This window comes from Perognathus longimembris, chromosome 7 (assembly GCF_023159225.1).
Source record: "Perognathus longimembris pacificus isolate PPM17 chromosome 7, ASM2315922v1, whole genome shotgun sequence".
NCBI classification, from domain to species: Eukaryota; Metazoa; Chordata; class Mammalia; order Rodentia; family Heteromyidae; genus Perognathus; species Perognathus longimembris.
Genome location: NC_063167.1, coordinates 69,401,747 through 69,415,665, shown reverse-complemented (window position 1 = coordinate 69,415,665; position 13,919 = coordinate 69,401,747). Strand labels below are relative to the sequence as shown.

Genomic DNA, 13,919 nt, shown 5'->3' with positions numbered 1-13,919 from the left:
TGCAGGTGGGGAGACAGAAGAGGAGAAGATTCGTGTGGACATTTTGGAGAACCAGGTCACAGACATCCGCACACAATTCATCATGCTCTGCTACAACTCAGACTTTGTGAGTTTCCCAATTGTGCAGTCCCTAGTAGGGCTTATAAGAGGAGCTAAACCTTTGCAGTTACATCATCAGTGTTTCTGGTCAGCAAAGAAACTTGTTAGTGGTACTAACTCTCTAAGGTTTCCTATCTTACCAAACTTCCTATCCTCCAGATTGACCTTTAGTATTCCCGCACATCAAATCAAGTGTGAATCCATCCTAACCAGTCTTATAATATAGTTTAGATCATCCAGGGTAGATATCCTGATCCTAGACTGATTTTCCTTTGTCTTCCCAACTGTTTCCCCAGAGCTGTGTCTTTGGTGTGGGCAGGAATCAGGACCTTTCCCTAATAGGCAGCTCAGGTTCAGGGAGAAGACCTCTGTTCCTTTCCCTCTATCCTTTCAACATGGAAGACTCTTAATCTTTATGCACACTCCTCACAAATCCTGCTGTAGGGGTACAACCCTTCCCACATACATACCTTTGTCTTTTCACCTTCAATCTTCTAATCATCTGCCTATTTTGTTCTACTGGATTATACCTGGGTAAATAACCTATGAGGTACCCAGAAACTATTGGCTCTGACTCACAGGAACCAGTTTGAACAACAGTGGATTCCAGTGTATGTTGTATTTGTGTCTTACTTTCCAATACCTCTGATAGCTAGGATCTGCACCAAGTAGGAATCTAGACAATGAAATTGTGATGTATGAAGTGAAAGCCTCTATCTAGACAGATGTCTAGACTCAGAGAAGATGGCTGCATAACCTTGGCCAGCTTGGGGCTGCATAGCCCCTACTGAGATTGACCTCTCTGCTGGGGGATAGGGCTTAAATCAAAAGATAGTAACAGCTGTTTTCTGCCTTAGGAAAAGCTGAAGCCAGAGTATTTGCAAGGCCTCCCTGACAAGATAAAGCTTTTCTCACAGTTCCTGGGGAAGCGGCCGTGGTTTGCAGGGGACAAGGTAAAGGGGAGGAGTCTTGGGGAGGAGGACTTATCTTTCCTCTAGGTTGTAAAATTTCATCCCATGCATCCTTGGTTTTCTGCAGATCACCTTTGTGGATTTCCTGGCTTATGATATCCTTGATATGCACCGAATGTTTGAACCCAAGTGCCTGGATGCGTTCCCCAACCTGAAGGACTTCATTTCCCGCTTTGAGGTGATACCCCCAATCCTTTTTCCTGATGGATGAACTTCTTCCCTTCCCCCTTTCCATGATGCTTCCTTAGTCCAGGAGCAGAGTGAAGAATAACTAGGGTTTATTGAGCACTGGCTTTCTGGCATCTCCTGTGCTTGGCAACTTGCATTTATGAGCCAAGTTTATCATTGCAGCATTCCTGCAGGGTGGTCAGAGCAATCTGTCCCATTGGACAGATTAGGAATCTGAGAATGTAGAGGGTGAGTGACTTATTTAAGGTCCTAGTGCCAGGGGAGGCGGTGCTGCTCTCCCTGTGGGCCTTTGGCTTAGTCTAAGGGCAGCAATCAGTGACTGAGTAGACATGTGGGGCCCCGGTTGGAAGATTTTATCTTCAGTTGTTTGGCAGTTATCTTGTTTCATCGCTCATCATTTTCTGTCTTCTCTTGCACATCTTAGGTCTTTGGACTATGTAATGGGAACATAACATTTTGAGATTTTTTTTTGCATTTATAAATGCCTGCCTTCTCTAGCAGTATAGTATCAGTCTTAGCAGGGCATGCAAAGATGTCCCCAAATCCTGGGACAGAGTATAGCAGAAATTAAAAGAGATATCAGATTGTAAGGTACACATGTGCCAACTGGATGTTGGGGACTGCAGCCTGGACCTCATCTTACAGCTTGTCACAGGGTACCCAGAGCCTACCTGCTTGATACCCCAAAAGTCTCTTTTATTAGAACTTTGAAAATTGGAGTCACAGTTATTTTTACCCCAAAGCTGTTCTCTTTCCCACTCCCTCTGAAGCACTGTGATTTCTCAGTAATTTTTTTTTTTTTTTTTGCCAGTTCTGGGACTTGGACTCAGAGCCCGAGCACTATCCTTGGCTTCTTTTTGCTCAAGGCTAGCACTCTACCACTAGAACATATTCCCAACCCTATTTCTCAGTAATTTCTCAACAGTTGTGGTCTGGTCCAGACTTGATCATGGTTTAACAGCTAGCTTGACTATGGGGAGAGAGCACAGCACAGTGGCCTGAGGTCACGAGGCCTGGTGTGTTTGGGACAAAACAGGGGTGGATATAGTGAAACCCTTTGGGATTATCTCTTCACTCTGTGTCCTGGCAAGAAGGCCTACAATGCATCTGAGATTCTATAACAGAATGATTGTATTAGGGCTGGTGATGAGATAGATTGAGGGGCAGTGTGATTGTACTCATGTGCTAGGTAGATAAACTTGTGTTTTCTGCTTGCTAGGGATCAGTCAGAACTCTGTCATGGCTTTATTTGTACATTCTTCTCTATGTATGTTTTCTTTCCTTATTTGGTGCCAGTACTGGAGCTTGAACTCAGGGCCTTTGGCTCTCATCTGACTTTTTCTGCATGAGGCTGGTGCTCTACCACTTGAGTCATACCTCCATATCTGGCTTTTTGCTGGTTAACTCGTGATAGGAATCTCTCAAGTTTTTCTGCTTGAGATGGCTTTGAACTGAGATACTCATATCTCAGGAGTGAGCTCCCAATGCACAGTCCTGTGTACTTTTTCATAAGGGATTTTCTGAGTTATTGGGTAAGACCTAGGCTTGCTTCAAGTTACACTGGCAAGTTCTCAGCTCCTTTGTCCAGCCTGGCCCCTCCTTTATGTGCAAACATGGGCAAGTAGGAGCTTCCTGGTAAGAGAAGAGCAGGCCAGATCATAATCAAAACAGGGCCTGCCCGTGAAGGAGAGGAGTACACAGAGAGCATAGGGTGTCAGGCAGAGAGCCTCAACCTCCCATAACCTCTCTGACCTCAGGTACCCTCCCCATCAGTGTTAATAGTAGGATTGTTGAGTTGTTTTTCTTGAGCCTATATTGTAATATCTAGTGGGCATAAAGTACTTTACACAGTGTCCAGTCTCCCCCTCCTTACAGGAAACTAAAGAGCTCCCTTCTCAGAGCTGGGGTGGTAAGCAGACTGGACTGTGCCCCAACACTTGACCCCAGTGACTCCTGGAGCACAGCTGCCTGTCAGGTAGGCAGCAAACCTGAGCTCTGGCTCTCCCTTACTCACAGGGTCTGAAGAAGATCTCTGCCTACATGAAGACTGGCCGCTTCCTCCCAAGACCTGTGTTTTCAAAGATGGCCCAGTGGTCCAACAAGTAGAACTCTGCAATGCTCAGATGCAAAGGGAGGACCTATCAGTGGCCTGGGCCTTGGGTCCAGCTGGGCTTCCTGCACTGCTGCTCAGGTCTTCCCACTGCTTCTCCCTTCGAGTCCCCTCTTTCATAAGGACTTATTGGCTGTCTTTCTTCTACTCCCCCCACTTCCAGGAAAGCAACTGTAAACACACGCTTCAACTCTCCCATTTCTTCCTCTCTCTCATTTGAGTGCTAAATCCAAGCATGCAGTTCTCTGCTGTGATTGTAGGAGCTTTTCCCCCAGCACTACCTGAAAAAGCAACATTGTCTTGTGGGCAGACCCTGTCTCACTGGGGAATGGATATCCAGTTATATCTGTCCTCAATAAAGCTTGACACTCCCCTGATGTGTATTTTGTTTATTTCTTTGGCTCCATGCACTCAACAGTTGTCCTGCTACTTTCAATGGACTGAAATCTGATCCAGTGGCTGGTTTCAGAGGGTTTCTCTGGAATCTGAATGTTTTGAGACTTCTTTTTTAATTTTTAATTTTTTTCAGAGTTTTGGTAGTTTATTGGAGGTAAGGACTTTCCTGCCTGGATGGGCTTCAAACTATAATCCTAGAATAGCTAGGACTACAGACACGAACCACTGGCACCTGGCAATTCTCTATATTTAAAGGAGGATCTTAGAGAAGGCAATATTTAACCTGGAAGATGAGTACTAATAGTGGACTTTTGAAAAGTATGGCCCTTACAAAGTTTAAGGGTACATCTGTCATTTTAAAAGTTCAGCACAGGGCTAGGAATGTGGTTTAGTGATAGAGTGCTTGCCTAGCATGTATGAAGCCCTGGGTTCGATTCCTCAGTAACACATAGAAAAAGCTGGAAGTGGTGTTGTGGCTCAAAGTGGCAAGAGCTCTAGTCTTGAGCACAAAGAGGCTCAGAGTCCAGGCCCTAAGTTTGAGTCCCAGGACTGGCAAAAAGAAAAAAAAAGAAAAAAAGAAAAGTTCAGCACATTCTCAAAACACATAGCATTCCATTTGATAACAGTAATAATACTAATAGCAAAGCTATCATTTATAGCTTCCCTTAACAGTGTGTTAAGTACATGATATATGTATGAATAATGTGAATATAGATGAGCATTGAAGCAGATACTTGTTCTATGCTTTGTGTCTCGGCCCCTCTGACCCCTCCAAACTCCACTTGAATCCCACTCCTCACATGGTTTTTCTGATACTCCCCCCTCACCCCTTCAATACACGGCAGTCTGGCTCACTGGTGTAGTTGGCCCATAGGACTCACCCTCTTTCCTGACGTTTTAGTATCTCCCCTCATACCTACATTCTTCACTCTCAGCAGCTGCTTGAGGGAGATGGGACTTCCAGGATGGACCACATCTACTCTGCCCTCATCCACTTCCCTAACTCGCTAAGCACATGCCTCCAACCCACAAAAGGCTGTACACACTCTGCATATCCTAAGCCTTCTGGGCACATGGTAGGTATTTCATGATGATTTGCTGAATGGATGATCTTATGATTGTATGTACAGAAATACTCAAGTCCTGAGTGATGAGCTGGGTTCCCCAGCGTGGGCAGGAAGAGGAGGTCAGCCCCTTACCTTGGCATCCTAACCCATCCCTCTGCAGGAGCTATGGAAACAACCCATTCCCTGCTCAGGTCCCTTTATCCCTGCTTGGGTGGCATGGGTATGAGGGAGAGAGGTGGAGGTTGGAAGGGGGCTTGCATCCTTCCTTTACCTTGCTGTCGTGGTCGGCCACTGCGGGCACGCTCTGGAAGCTTCGTTGAAGTGATGGAGCTAGAGATCTCAAGTCTGCTCACCCTCCCCTCCCTGACTGAGTCATCCAGAGTCTGGGGTGGTTCCCACTGGCGTCATCCACAGCAGCGCCTTTTGATTGGGTATCAGTCTGCCGTGCGCAACACCATTGGCTGCAGCGCCTATCAATTCTGTGTCTAGGCCCCAGGTTTTAAAAGCACAGCACGGGGCAGAGCTAGTGTGGGGTGGGGGCAAGGGGCCGTGGGGGCTCCGGCTTTGGCACGGCCCGGTGTAGGCTCCAGAGTCACAAGGGTCACAGGCTCCGACTCCGGGCTTTCCTCCCACCCATTGTGGAGCCTCGGCCCAGCCGTTCCGAGACACATCTTCTAATGTTATATTTAATTTTTAAATTAAAAAATTATTGTGCTGGTACTGACCCTTGCACTTTCACTTGGTTCAAGGCTGGCACATTGTCACTTGAGTCCTACCTCCTCTATTGACTTTTTGCTGGATACTTGGAGATAAGAGTCTCTCAGACTCTGCCTGGACTGGTTTAAACGGTAATACTTGATACTGTGATCCCTTCTGAGTATCTAGGATTACAGGCATGAGCCAGCTGGTTTGAGACTTCTTCCTCTTAGTTTTGAGGCACTCACAGGAGACATTCTAGAGTACAAAGGACCACTTTTCTGGGTCAATATCTCTCACGTACTCCTACAGGGCTACAGAGCCTACCATGAGGAAAGGCTGCAGATCCCAATGAGTTAAGATCCAGAATTGATGCCATTCTCTGACAGAGACCTGAGCCCACCTGGTATGGCTGTATCACATGCTATAGGTCTAGGAGCCTGTCTTTACCTGGTTTCTGATGCCTTCAAGGCTTGCTTCCTAGCTGGCATATGGACCATACTCTTGGTTAATTCCTTTCCATTCTAGGAAAGAGGGTTAAAATTTGACCTTTATTCTTGGTTAATGGTTAGCATTTGTGCTTTTCCATCTGGTCACTGTCAATGAATCTCTCTTTGTATGAGGAACTCTATGTTAAGCTCTATTTTTTTTTTTTTTTTTTTTTTTTTGCTGGGTCCTGGGGCTTGACTGGGCTGGGGTGCAGTCCCTGAGCTTTTGTGCTCAAGGCTATAGTGCTCTACCACTTGAGACACAGCTCCACTTCCAGATTTTGTTTTTGGCCTAATTGGAGATAAGAGTCTCAAGGACTTTTTTTTGCCTGGGCTAGCTTTGAACTGCTATCATCAGATCTCAGCCTCCTGAGTTAGCTAGGATCACAGGCATGAGTCACCAGCAACCAGCAAGCTCTCTTTTTAATCACTGTCTACCCTTGACTTAGTCAATTCCTATAGAAACATGCAAAGAAGAACCAGGGATAGTTTTTGTTTACCCAGGGACAGTGCATTCAGTTGTGATTGTATTCTAGATTTCATTACTTAATATGATGATAATTTTTTTACTCAAATGAACGGCACTACCATGCACTGGAGGCTCGTACTTGTAATCCTAGCTACTTGGGAGGCTGAGATTTGAAGATTGTGGTTCAAAGCCAGCGATGCTTAACTTCAATCATCTATCAAAAAAGCTGTAAGTAGAGCTGTGGCTCAAGTAGAGCTCCAGCCTTGAGTAAAAAAACAAAACAAAGGGAGAGCACCTTGGGTGTGAATTATAGCCTCAACACTAGCAAACCAAAACAAACCAAAAACAAAAACAAATGGGCAACATTGAGGGTTGCTGAGATAGCAGGTAAACTGTTTTAGATGAGCATCTGAGTCAGTGGACTTAGCAAAGAAGCCCGTTTTCGTCATTGTCTTCAGAATCCAGTAAGACATTGTTCTGATGGAACAAAAAGTCAGGCTTTTTGCCTGGTACCGGTGGCTCATACCTATAACCCTAGCTATTCAGGAGGCTGCGATCTGAGGATCTGGGTTCAAAGCCAGCCCAGATAGGAAAGTCTATGAGATTCTTATCTTGAGTTAATCACACACACACACACACACACACACACACACACACACTCACACACACACAGAGCTCGAAGTGGAGCAGTAGTTCAAGTGGTAGAGTACTAGCTTTGAGAAAAAAAAAAAAAAAAAGCTCAGAGATAGCACTAGACCCTGACTTCAAACCATAGGACCAGTACGGACAGGGGTTTTTAGCCTCCCAGGTTCTCCTGTCCTGCAGGAGAGATGGGAAAACATGCCCCACCCGGATGGGCCAGGAAGAGGATAAGAGGGCTGACAGATCGCCACCCAGCCCCCCTCTCCCCAGAGGACACTCAGGTGGCCTGGGAGCCAGTCAGAGTCAACTCGTTTATTTGGGAAATGATCTGATCTTTTACAAGGGTTGGAGGGCGGCGGAAGGGGAGGGGTACGTGCACCTACATAGGGGCTGGGATTTGATGCCTGACCTGTCCATCAGGAGTGACGTCATGAGACTTCCCCTAAGGGTGGTCGTCACTGCCCCCAGGACCGCCTCTGGGTTCATCACCCGCAGTCATCTTGGCGCACATGCGGTCTGAGGCGGGAGAAGGGGCTGGTTAGAGCCTCCTTTCCGGTTCCAGACCCGGAGAAGGCAGGCAGGGCTAGCAGCCACCTGACCCCAGGGCTGGAGAAGAGGCGGGCCCGGCTAGGACCGCCTCTTAAAGCTGCAAGCCAGTGCCCCACATCTCCCTCTTCTGTTTTTAAAACAGCAGGAGGCGCCCTACTCGAGAATGCGCCTGACTTAGGTTGCCTCCCCCATGGGAGGTCATACCCATCATTGGCTAACACCCTAGCTCTTCAGGCAAACCTACCTGCAGGGCCTGCCAGCCCAGTGAAAGAACTCAGGGAGAGTGGAATTGGCACTCAAGAGAAAGCCCTGTTATTTCTGCCTCACGCCTGTACACCCCGGTAGGTTGCATCCTGGTGGGGGACGTGATCAACCTCATAGGGTTCCCAAATGGCTAAAAGCAGCACAATGCTGCCAGATCACCGTTGACTGGACAGCTCTGGCTTATTGCTTAAGAATTAGGGAAACCTATTTGCCCTAGCAAGAGGCAATGTGGCAAATAAGGCAAATGTGAACATGAGGCAAAATGTAACCACAAGGCAAATGTAAACACAAGGCAATTGTAAACACAAGGCAATTGTAAACACAAGGCAATGGGGGGCCCCTCCCACAAGAGGGAGTAGTTGAAGGGGCCACTCATTTGGCTCAGTCCAGGGAAAATTGGAGGTCTTAGTCCGTTTCTGCGCCACTCAAGACAACGCAGGCAGCATTCCCCTTCTCTGGCGGCGAGGTAGAAACAGGTTCAGGCCCTGGCGACTCTGGAGGTCCACGGCAGCCAAGGTGCTGGTAACTTAACGCATGTGGTTAGTAAATATTTTATCATAAACATTGAAGTAAGGTGCCAAACCCTCAATGCCTATTTCCCTCCAACGGGAACCCCTAAGCTCAGCAGCAGGGTGAAAGGCAAAAGGGAAACAACAGTGCAATACTCCAATCCAGTTCTTGTGCAAAGCTGTAGGCAATATCGCCACAGCAAAACATTGTGCCACGAAAGACGCCAAGGCAGAGTCCAGGAAACAAGCAGGGCTGGATACTGGAAGGATGGAAGGAGGGGGGTTGGTTGTCTCCTTTGTTGTCCACCACTGATGCACGCAGGCAGGTTTTCCATATTTCCAGGGAGGAGCAGGAAGAAATCCACCTTTGTACTAGCTTTTTATACTTCTGGAGTCAAGCCAGTGCCCCACACAGTACAAAAAAAAACACAAAAAACAATGTCAGAGGCTGGGTGAATTCACTCTCTCATGACAGGAACAAACCTCATCTCTTGTCTTGGGTCACCTGTGCTCCCTCTTCTCTGGCTTTACCTTTTCTCTGGCCTTAGGGCTTCACCTGTGACTTCTACAGTATCCTCCACATGTTGTCAGGTCTTTGGACTTGGACTAAATGTACCACTCTAGCTTATGGTTGGCAGATCATGAGACTCTTCCTCCTCCATGATAAATGAACCAATCCTCCTAACAGGACACACAAGTAGTAGAGTGCCATCACTGAGCAAAAAAGTTAAGGGAGAGCATGAGACCTTGGGTTCAAGCCCCATTACTGACATAAGACAAACAACTTCAGCGTAACCTGCTGGTCTTTACCCCAGCTTTGGGAGAACAAGTATGGTGAGGCTTGGCCCTTCTAGCAAGCTACTGAGGACTCCAGGAGAGGTCAGCTATGTGACTACCAGAGTCGCCACTCCCTGCCATGCACTGGGAGACCAGGCTGCCCAGCCTCTCTGTGGGTAGATCCACATCTCTGCCCAGGCCTTTCCGTTTCATTTGTGATCTGCAGCCTGATGTCTCAGGGTAAGAGTGTTCTAGGTCCTCCCTTCTGGCCCTCCCCGCACCAACTGGTTACCAGGGCAACCACCCACCATAATTTTAAGAGCCATTTTTCTCTAAATGTAGATTTTGACTCATCCACAGCTATTAGACCTGGAGTTTTAAAACTTGATATGACCTCCAATTTGAACCATACAATTATTTCCAGTGAGGGGCTGCGCTGTGCATTGCAGGGCCCTTGGCAATCCATCAACCTCCTCTGGTTAGATGTCAGTAACATTTGCCAGGTGAGACCATTTGAAAGTCTCTGACCATTGCCAAATACATCCCAACAGCAAAATGACCTCTTATTACAGACTTGTAGTGATGGAGAATTTCATTTCAAAAATTAAACAGAAAAAGAATAAGTAATTAAGAATATAACTAATGGTGAATCAGAGGGATTTTGTTGGAAGAGATTTATATTGCAATTAGTAAGGCATGTGTGTTTGTTCTGAATGAGGCAGCAAATGCTTTTCTTTTTTTTTTTTTTTTTTTTTTAAACTTTTTACTTTAGTATAACCTTATACTCTGTGGGACACACCTGGATCAGAAAGAGAAAGTCAACTAGCTGGCCCCACCTGTTTCTCAGTTCTGGGGCCACGTGTGGCTAAGATGGCGCCTGATGATTCTGTGGGCTGTGACGAAAAATCTGGCTGCCTCTAGGATTGGTCCCCGGCTCTTCTGCCCTTACGAACAGCTTATGCCTCCCCTTACAGTCCTTAGATAGGTGCACGTACACCCCTCCCCTTCCTGCTGATCTTTGATCTGATTGGCTCTTGTGCCTTATATTAGTTACACGTGTTTCCCTCAATAAGTGAGATCTTGTGCTGACTTGTCTCCTGGACGCGTCTGATTGTCCTTAGGTGAGGGAGGGCTGGGTGCGGGCGGTCTGTCAACCCTTGCCTTTCTTGGCTCATCCGGTCAGGGCGTTCCTTCCCCATCTTTTCCACAGGTCAGGGGAGTGCAGGGGGTGGGGACTAAAACCCCCAACAATGGCGCCCAATGTGAGGCACTGAGGAAGACGTTCACCAAAGTGAAACTATCGGCGGGCCAAGCCAAGCGAGTTCCGAGGTAAGGGTATCCCTGAAAAGCATGATGATCCGGCTCTTCAAGCGCTGAGATTCATGCTCAAAAGCCAAGGTTTAGAGATCTTGAACCCCCAAGTCAAAAAGGTCTGGAAAACCTTGGTGCGTGCTGTGCCCTGGCTGGTGGCTGCCAATCTTTTCAACTGGGCTACTTGGGACTGCGTAGAACAAGTGGTGAGGGAGAGAAAAATTAACTTGGGAGAAGATCCCCTCTTGGGGTTTACCCCACCCTATCCCCCCTCAAGGCCTGTTTCTCCCCAGGCCCCCCCAGAGGGAATGCCTGGGGACAGTAGGGGTTGCCACTGGGGTGGGAATAGGCATTGGGGGTCTTGGTACCTCACTTCATGTTTATGATAAACTGTCTATACAAATGATTAATGATATGCATCAAGTTGCTAGCACTATCCTAGATCTGCAATCTCAACTTGATTCCTTGGCTGCCATGGTCCTCGAGAATCACTGGGGCCTGGACCTGCTTACTGCCAGAGAAGGGGGACTCTGCCTGTTTTTACAAGAGGAATGCTGCTTTTATGCTAACTGTTCTGGAATTGTCCATGATAAAGAGGCTACGAGAGGACCTTGAGTGGCGCTGAAACGAACTGAACTCTGGACTGGGCTAAATAGGTGGCTCCCTTACCTTCTCCCCCTTGTGGGCCCCTTGGTTAATTCTTGTATTTGCATTTGGCCCTTGTGTGGTTAATAGGCTTCTTCAATTTCTTAAGGAATGAGCCACAGCTGTTCAGTTAATGGTGGTCCGACAACAATATGCTGCCTTACAAGAGGCTGATTGGGAACCCTATGAGGTTGGCCATGGCCCCTACCAGGATGTACAGGCGTGAGGCAAAAATAACAGGTCTTCCTCTTGAGTGTCAATCTCTTCCCTTCCCCCCTCCCGCCCCCAACTAGGCTGGCAGGCCCTGCAGGTAGGATTGCCTGAAGAGCTAGAGTGGTAGTCAATGACAGGTAAGATCCCCAGAAGGGAACAACCTAAGACAGGCATACTCTCGAGTAAGGCCTGCTAATAAAACAAAAAGGGGAGATGTGGGACACACCTGGATCAGAAAGAGGAAGTCAATTAGCTGGCCCCGCCTGTTTGTCAGTCCTGGGGCCATGTGTGGCTAAGATGGCACCTGTCGATGAACCCAAAGGCAGTTCTGTGGGCTGTGACGAAAAATCTGGCCGCCTCTAGGATTGGTCCCGGCTCTTCCACCCTTACAGACAGCTCGTGCCTCCCCTTACAGTCCTTAGATAGGTGCACGTACGCCCCTCCCCTTCCTGCCGATCTTTTTTTTTTTTGCCATTCCTGGGGCTTGGACTCAGGGCCTGAGCACTGTCCCTGGCTTCTCTTTGCTCAAGGCTAGCACTCTGCCACTTGGGCCACAGCGCCACTTCTGGCCATTTTCTGTATATGTGGTGCTGGGGAATCGAACCCAGGGCTTCATGTATGGGAGGCGAGCACTCTTGCCACTAGGCCATATTCCCAGCCCCCCTGCCGATCTTTGATCTGACTGGCTCTTGTGCCTTATATTAGTTACATGTGTTCCGCTCAATAAACAAGATATTGCGCTGACTTCTTTCCCACACGTGTCTGATTGTCCTCCGGTGAGGGAGGGCTGGGTGCGGGCGGTCTGTTGACCCTTGCCTTTCTTGGCTCTTCCGGTCAGGGCGTGCCTTCCCCGTTTCTCCCACAGGTCAGGGGAGTGCGGGGGGGGGGGGGTGGGGGCTAAAAACCTCGACAATACTCTGAGAAAATTTGCAAAAAAGAAAAGAACTCCTATGTGCTCAGCAGTTCACTTTGTCTACATTGCCCTCTCCTTTCCTCTCCTTCCCACCTTTCTCTCTGTGTCACTCTCCCCCAGTTGCTGTGTCTGAGCACAAAAGCACTTATTATCAAGATACCATATTCTAGATGCCTGACTTGACAGGGACTAAAAGGGACAGTGGATTGTTATCATCACTCTTTGTTTCCCTAGGTGGTCTCTCACAGTCCCTGTAGTTTGGGAAAGTTGACATAAAATAATTTTCTAGAAGGGCTCATCCACCAATTTATGTGGGCTAATTGCCCTTAAAGTTTATTTGTTTATTCATTAATTTATTTTGATTTTGCTGGTCCAGGGGCTTTAACTCAGAGCCTGAGTGCTGTTCCTTAGCTTTTTCTGCCCAAGGCTACTGTTCTTCCACTTGAGTCATAGTTTAATTTCCAGCATTTTGCTGGTTAATTGGAGATGAGAGTATCACAGACTTTTCTTGTCCACTAAGGCTTCAAATCTCTATCCTCAAATCTCAGCCTCCTAAGTAGCTAGGATTATAGGCATGAGCCACTGTCACCCAGACAGATCTTAATTTCTTCAGTTTGTATTTGACCTCATTTTTTGTAACTTTAATATGTACATATGGAGAAAATGCTTCCCCAATTTGAGATCATTTGTGCTGGCTTTTACATCTTCTTTCTTAGTTCTGCTAGTTGCTATTAAATTGGAATTTTATTGTTTTGTTTTTCTTGTTGGACTACTGCTGTATCAATTGAGCTAATGTTTTTTTTTTTTTTTTTTTTGGCCAGTCCTGGGCCTTGGACTCAGGGCCTGAGCACTGTCCCTGGCTTCTTCCCGCTCAAAGCTAGCACTCTGCCTCTTGAGCCACAGCGCCGCTTCTGGCCGTTTTCTGTATATGTGGTGCTGGGGAATCGAACCTAGGGCCTCGTGTATCTGAGGCAGGCACTCTTGCCACTAGGCTATATCCCCAGCCCCTGAGCTAATGTTTTTGAAGAACTGACTTCATTTCCTTTTCATGTGAAAATTAAAACATTTTTCCTTTTAGTATTATTTCTTGTTTCTTATAAAAATTTTCACATTGAACAGTGTTGTTATTCCTTGGTCTTGAAACTCTAGTGTGTTAAATCTAATTTTTCTCTTATTTCATCTTTGTCTTTCTTCCATTTCTTCTCTCATTTTCTTCCTTCCCCCTTCCCCTCCCTCCCCTCTTTTCCTCCCTCCCTCCTTCCCTCCTTCCTTCCTTCTCATGCCTTTCCTCTCCTCCCCCTCCCCTTGCCTCCTTGCCTTTCTCCTCTCCTGTCCTCTTCTCTTTTCTGTGCTTAGGATCCAGTCCAGGGCTTCACCCCATGATTGCAGCCCCTCTACCATTGAGCTGCATTCCTGGCCTTAATGTTTAACATCAGAATTATGTAGGATATTATTGTTCTCAAATAGAAGTTGATGGCATGTAAGGCATGTTGCTACTCATTTTTTTAGAGATAAGAAAATGTGATATATTTCCTCTACTTCCTGAGTTTTTAGACAATCACTATTTAAGAAATTTCTAAAAAATTTCCACAATATACAACACTTCTGATT

General features: G+C 47.0%; 1 protein-coding gene across 5 annotated transcripts in view; it reads left to right on the top strand.

The window, feature by feature from the left end:
* Positions 1-13,919, top strand: part of LOC125355435 (glutathione S-transferase Mu 1) — a 50,150-nt gene that overhangs the window by 19,689 nt on the left and 16,542 nt on the right. For 3 of the 5 annotated variants that reach the window (XM_048351803.1, XM_048351800.1, XM_048351799.1), the window contains exons 5-8: positions 6-106; positions 957-1,052; positions 1,138-1,248; positions 3,276-3,742. In XM_048351803.1, the coding sequence (XP_048207760.1) occupies positions 6-106; positions 957-1,052; positions 1,138-1,248; positions 3,276-3,365 (398 nt within the window). In that variant the 3' untranslated portion in view covers positions 3,366-3,742. Of the gene's footprint in view, positions 1-5; positions 107-956; positions 1,053-1,137; positions 1,249-3,275; positions 3,743-13,919 lie in introns of those variants that run through there. The other 2 variants (XM_048351804.1, XM_048351805.1) reach the window with 2 other exon arrangements.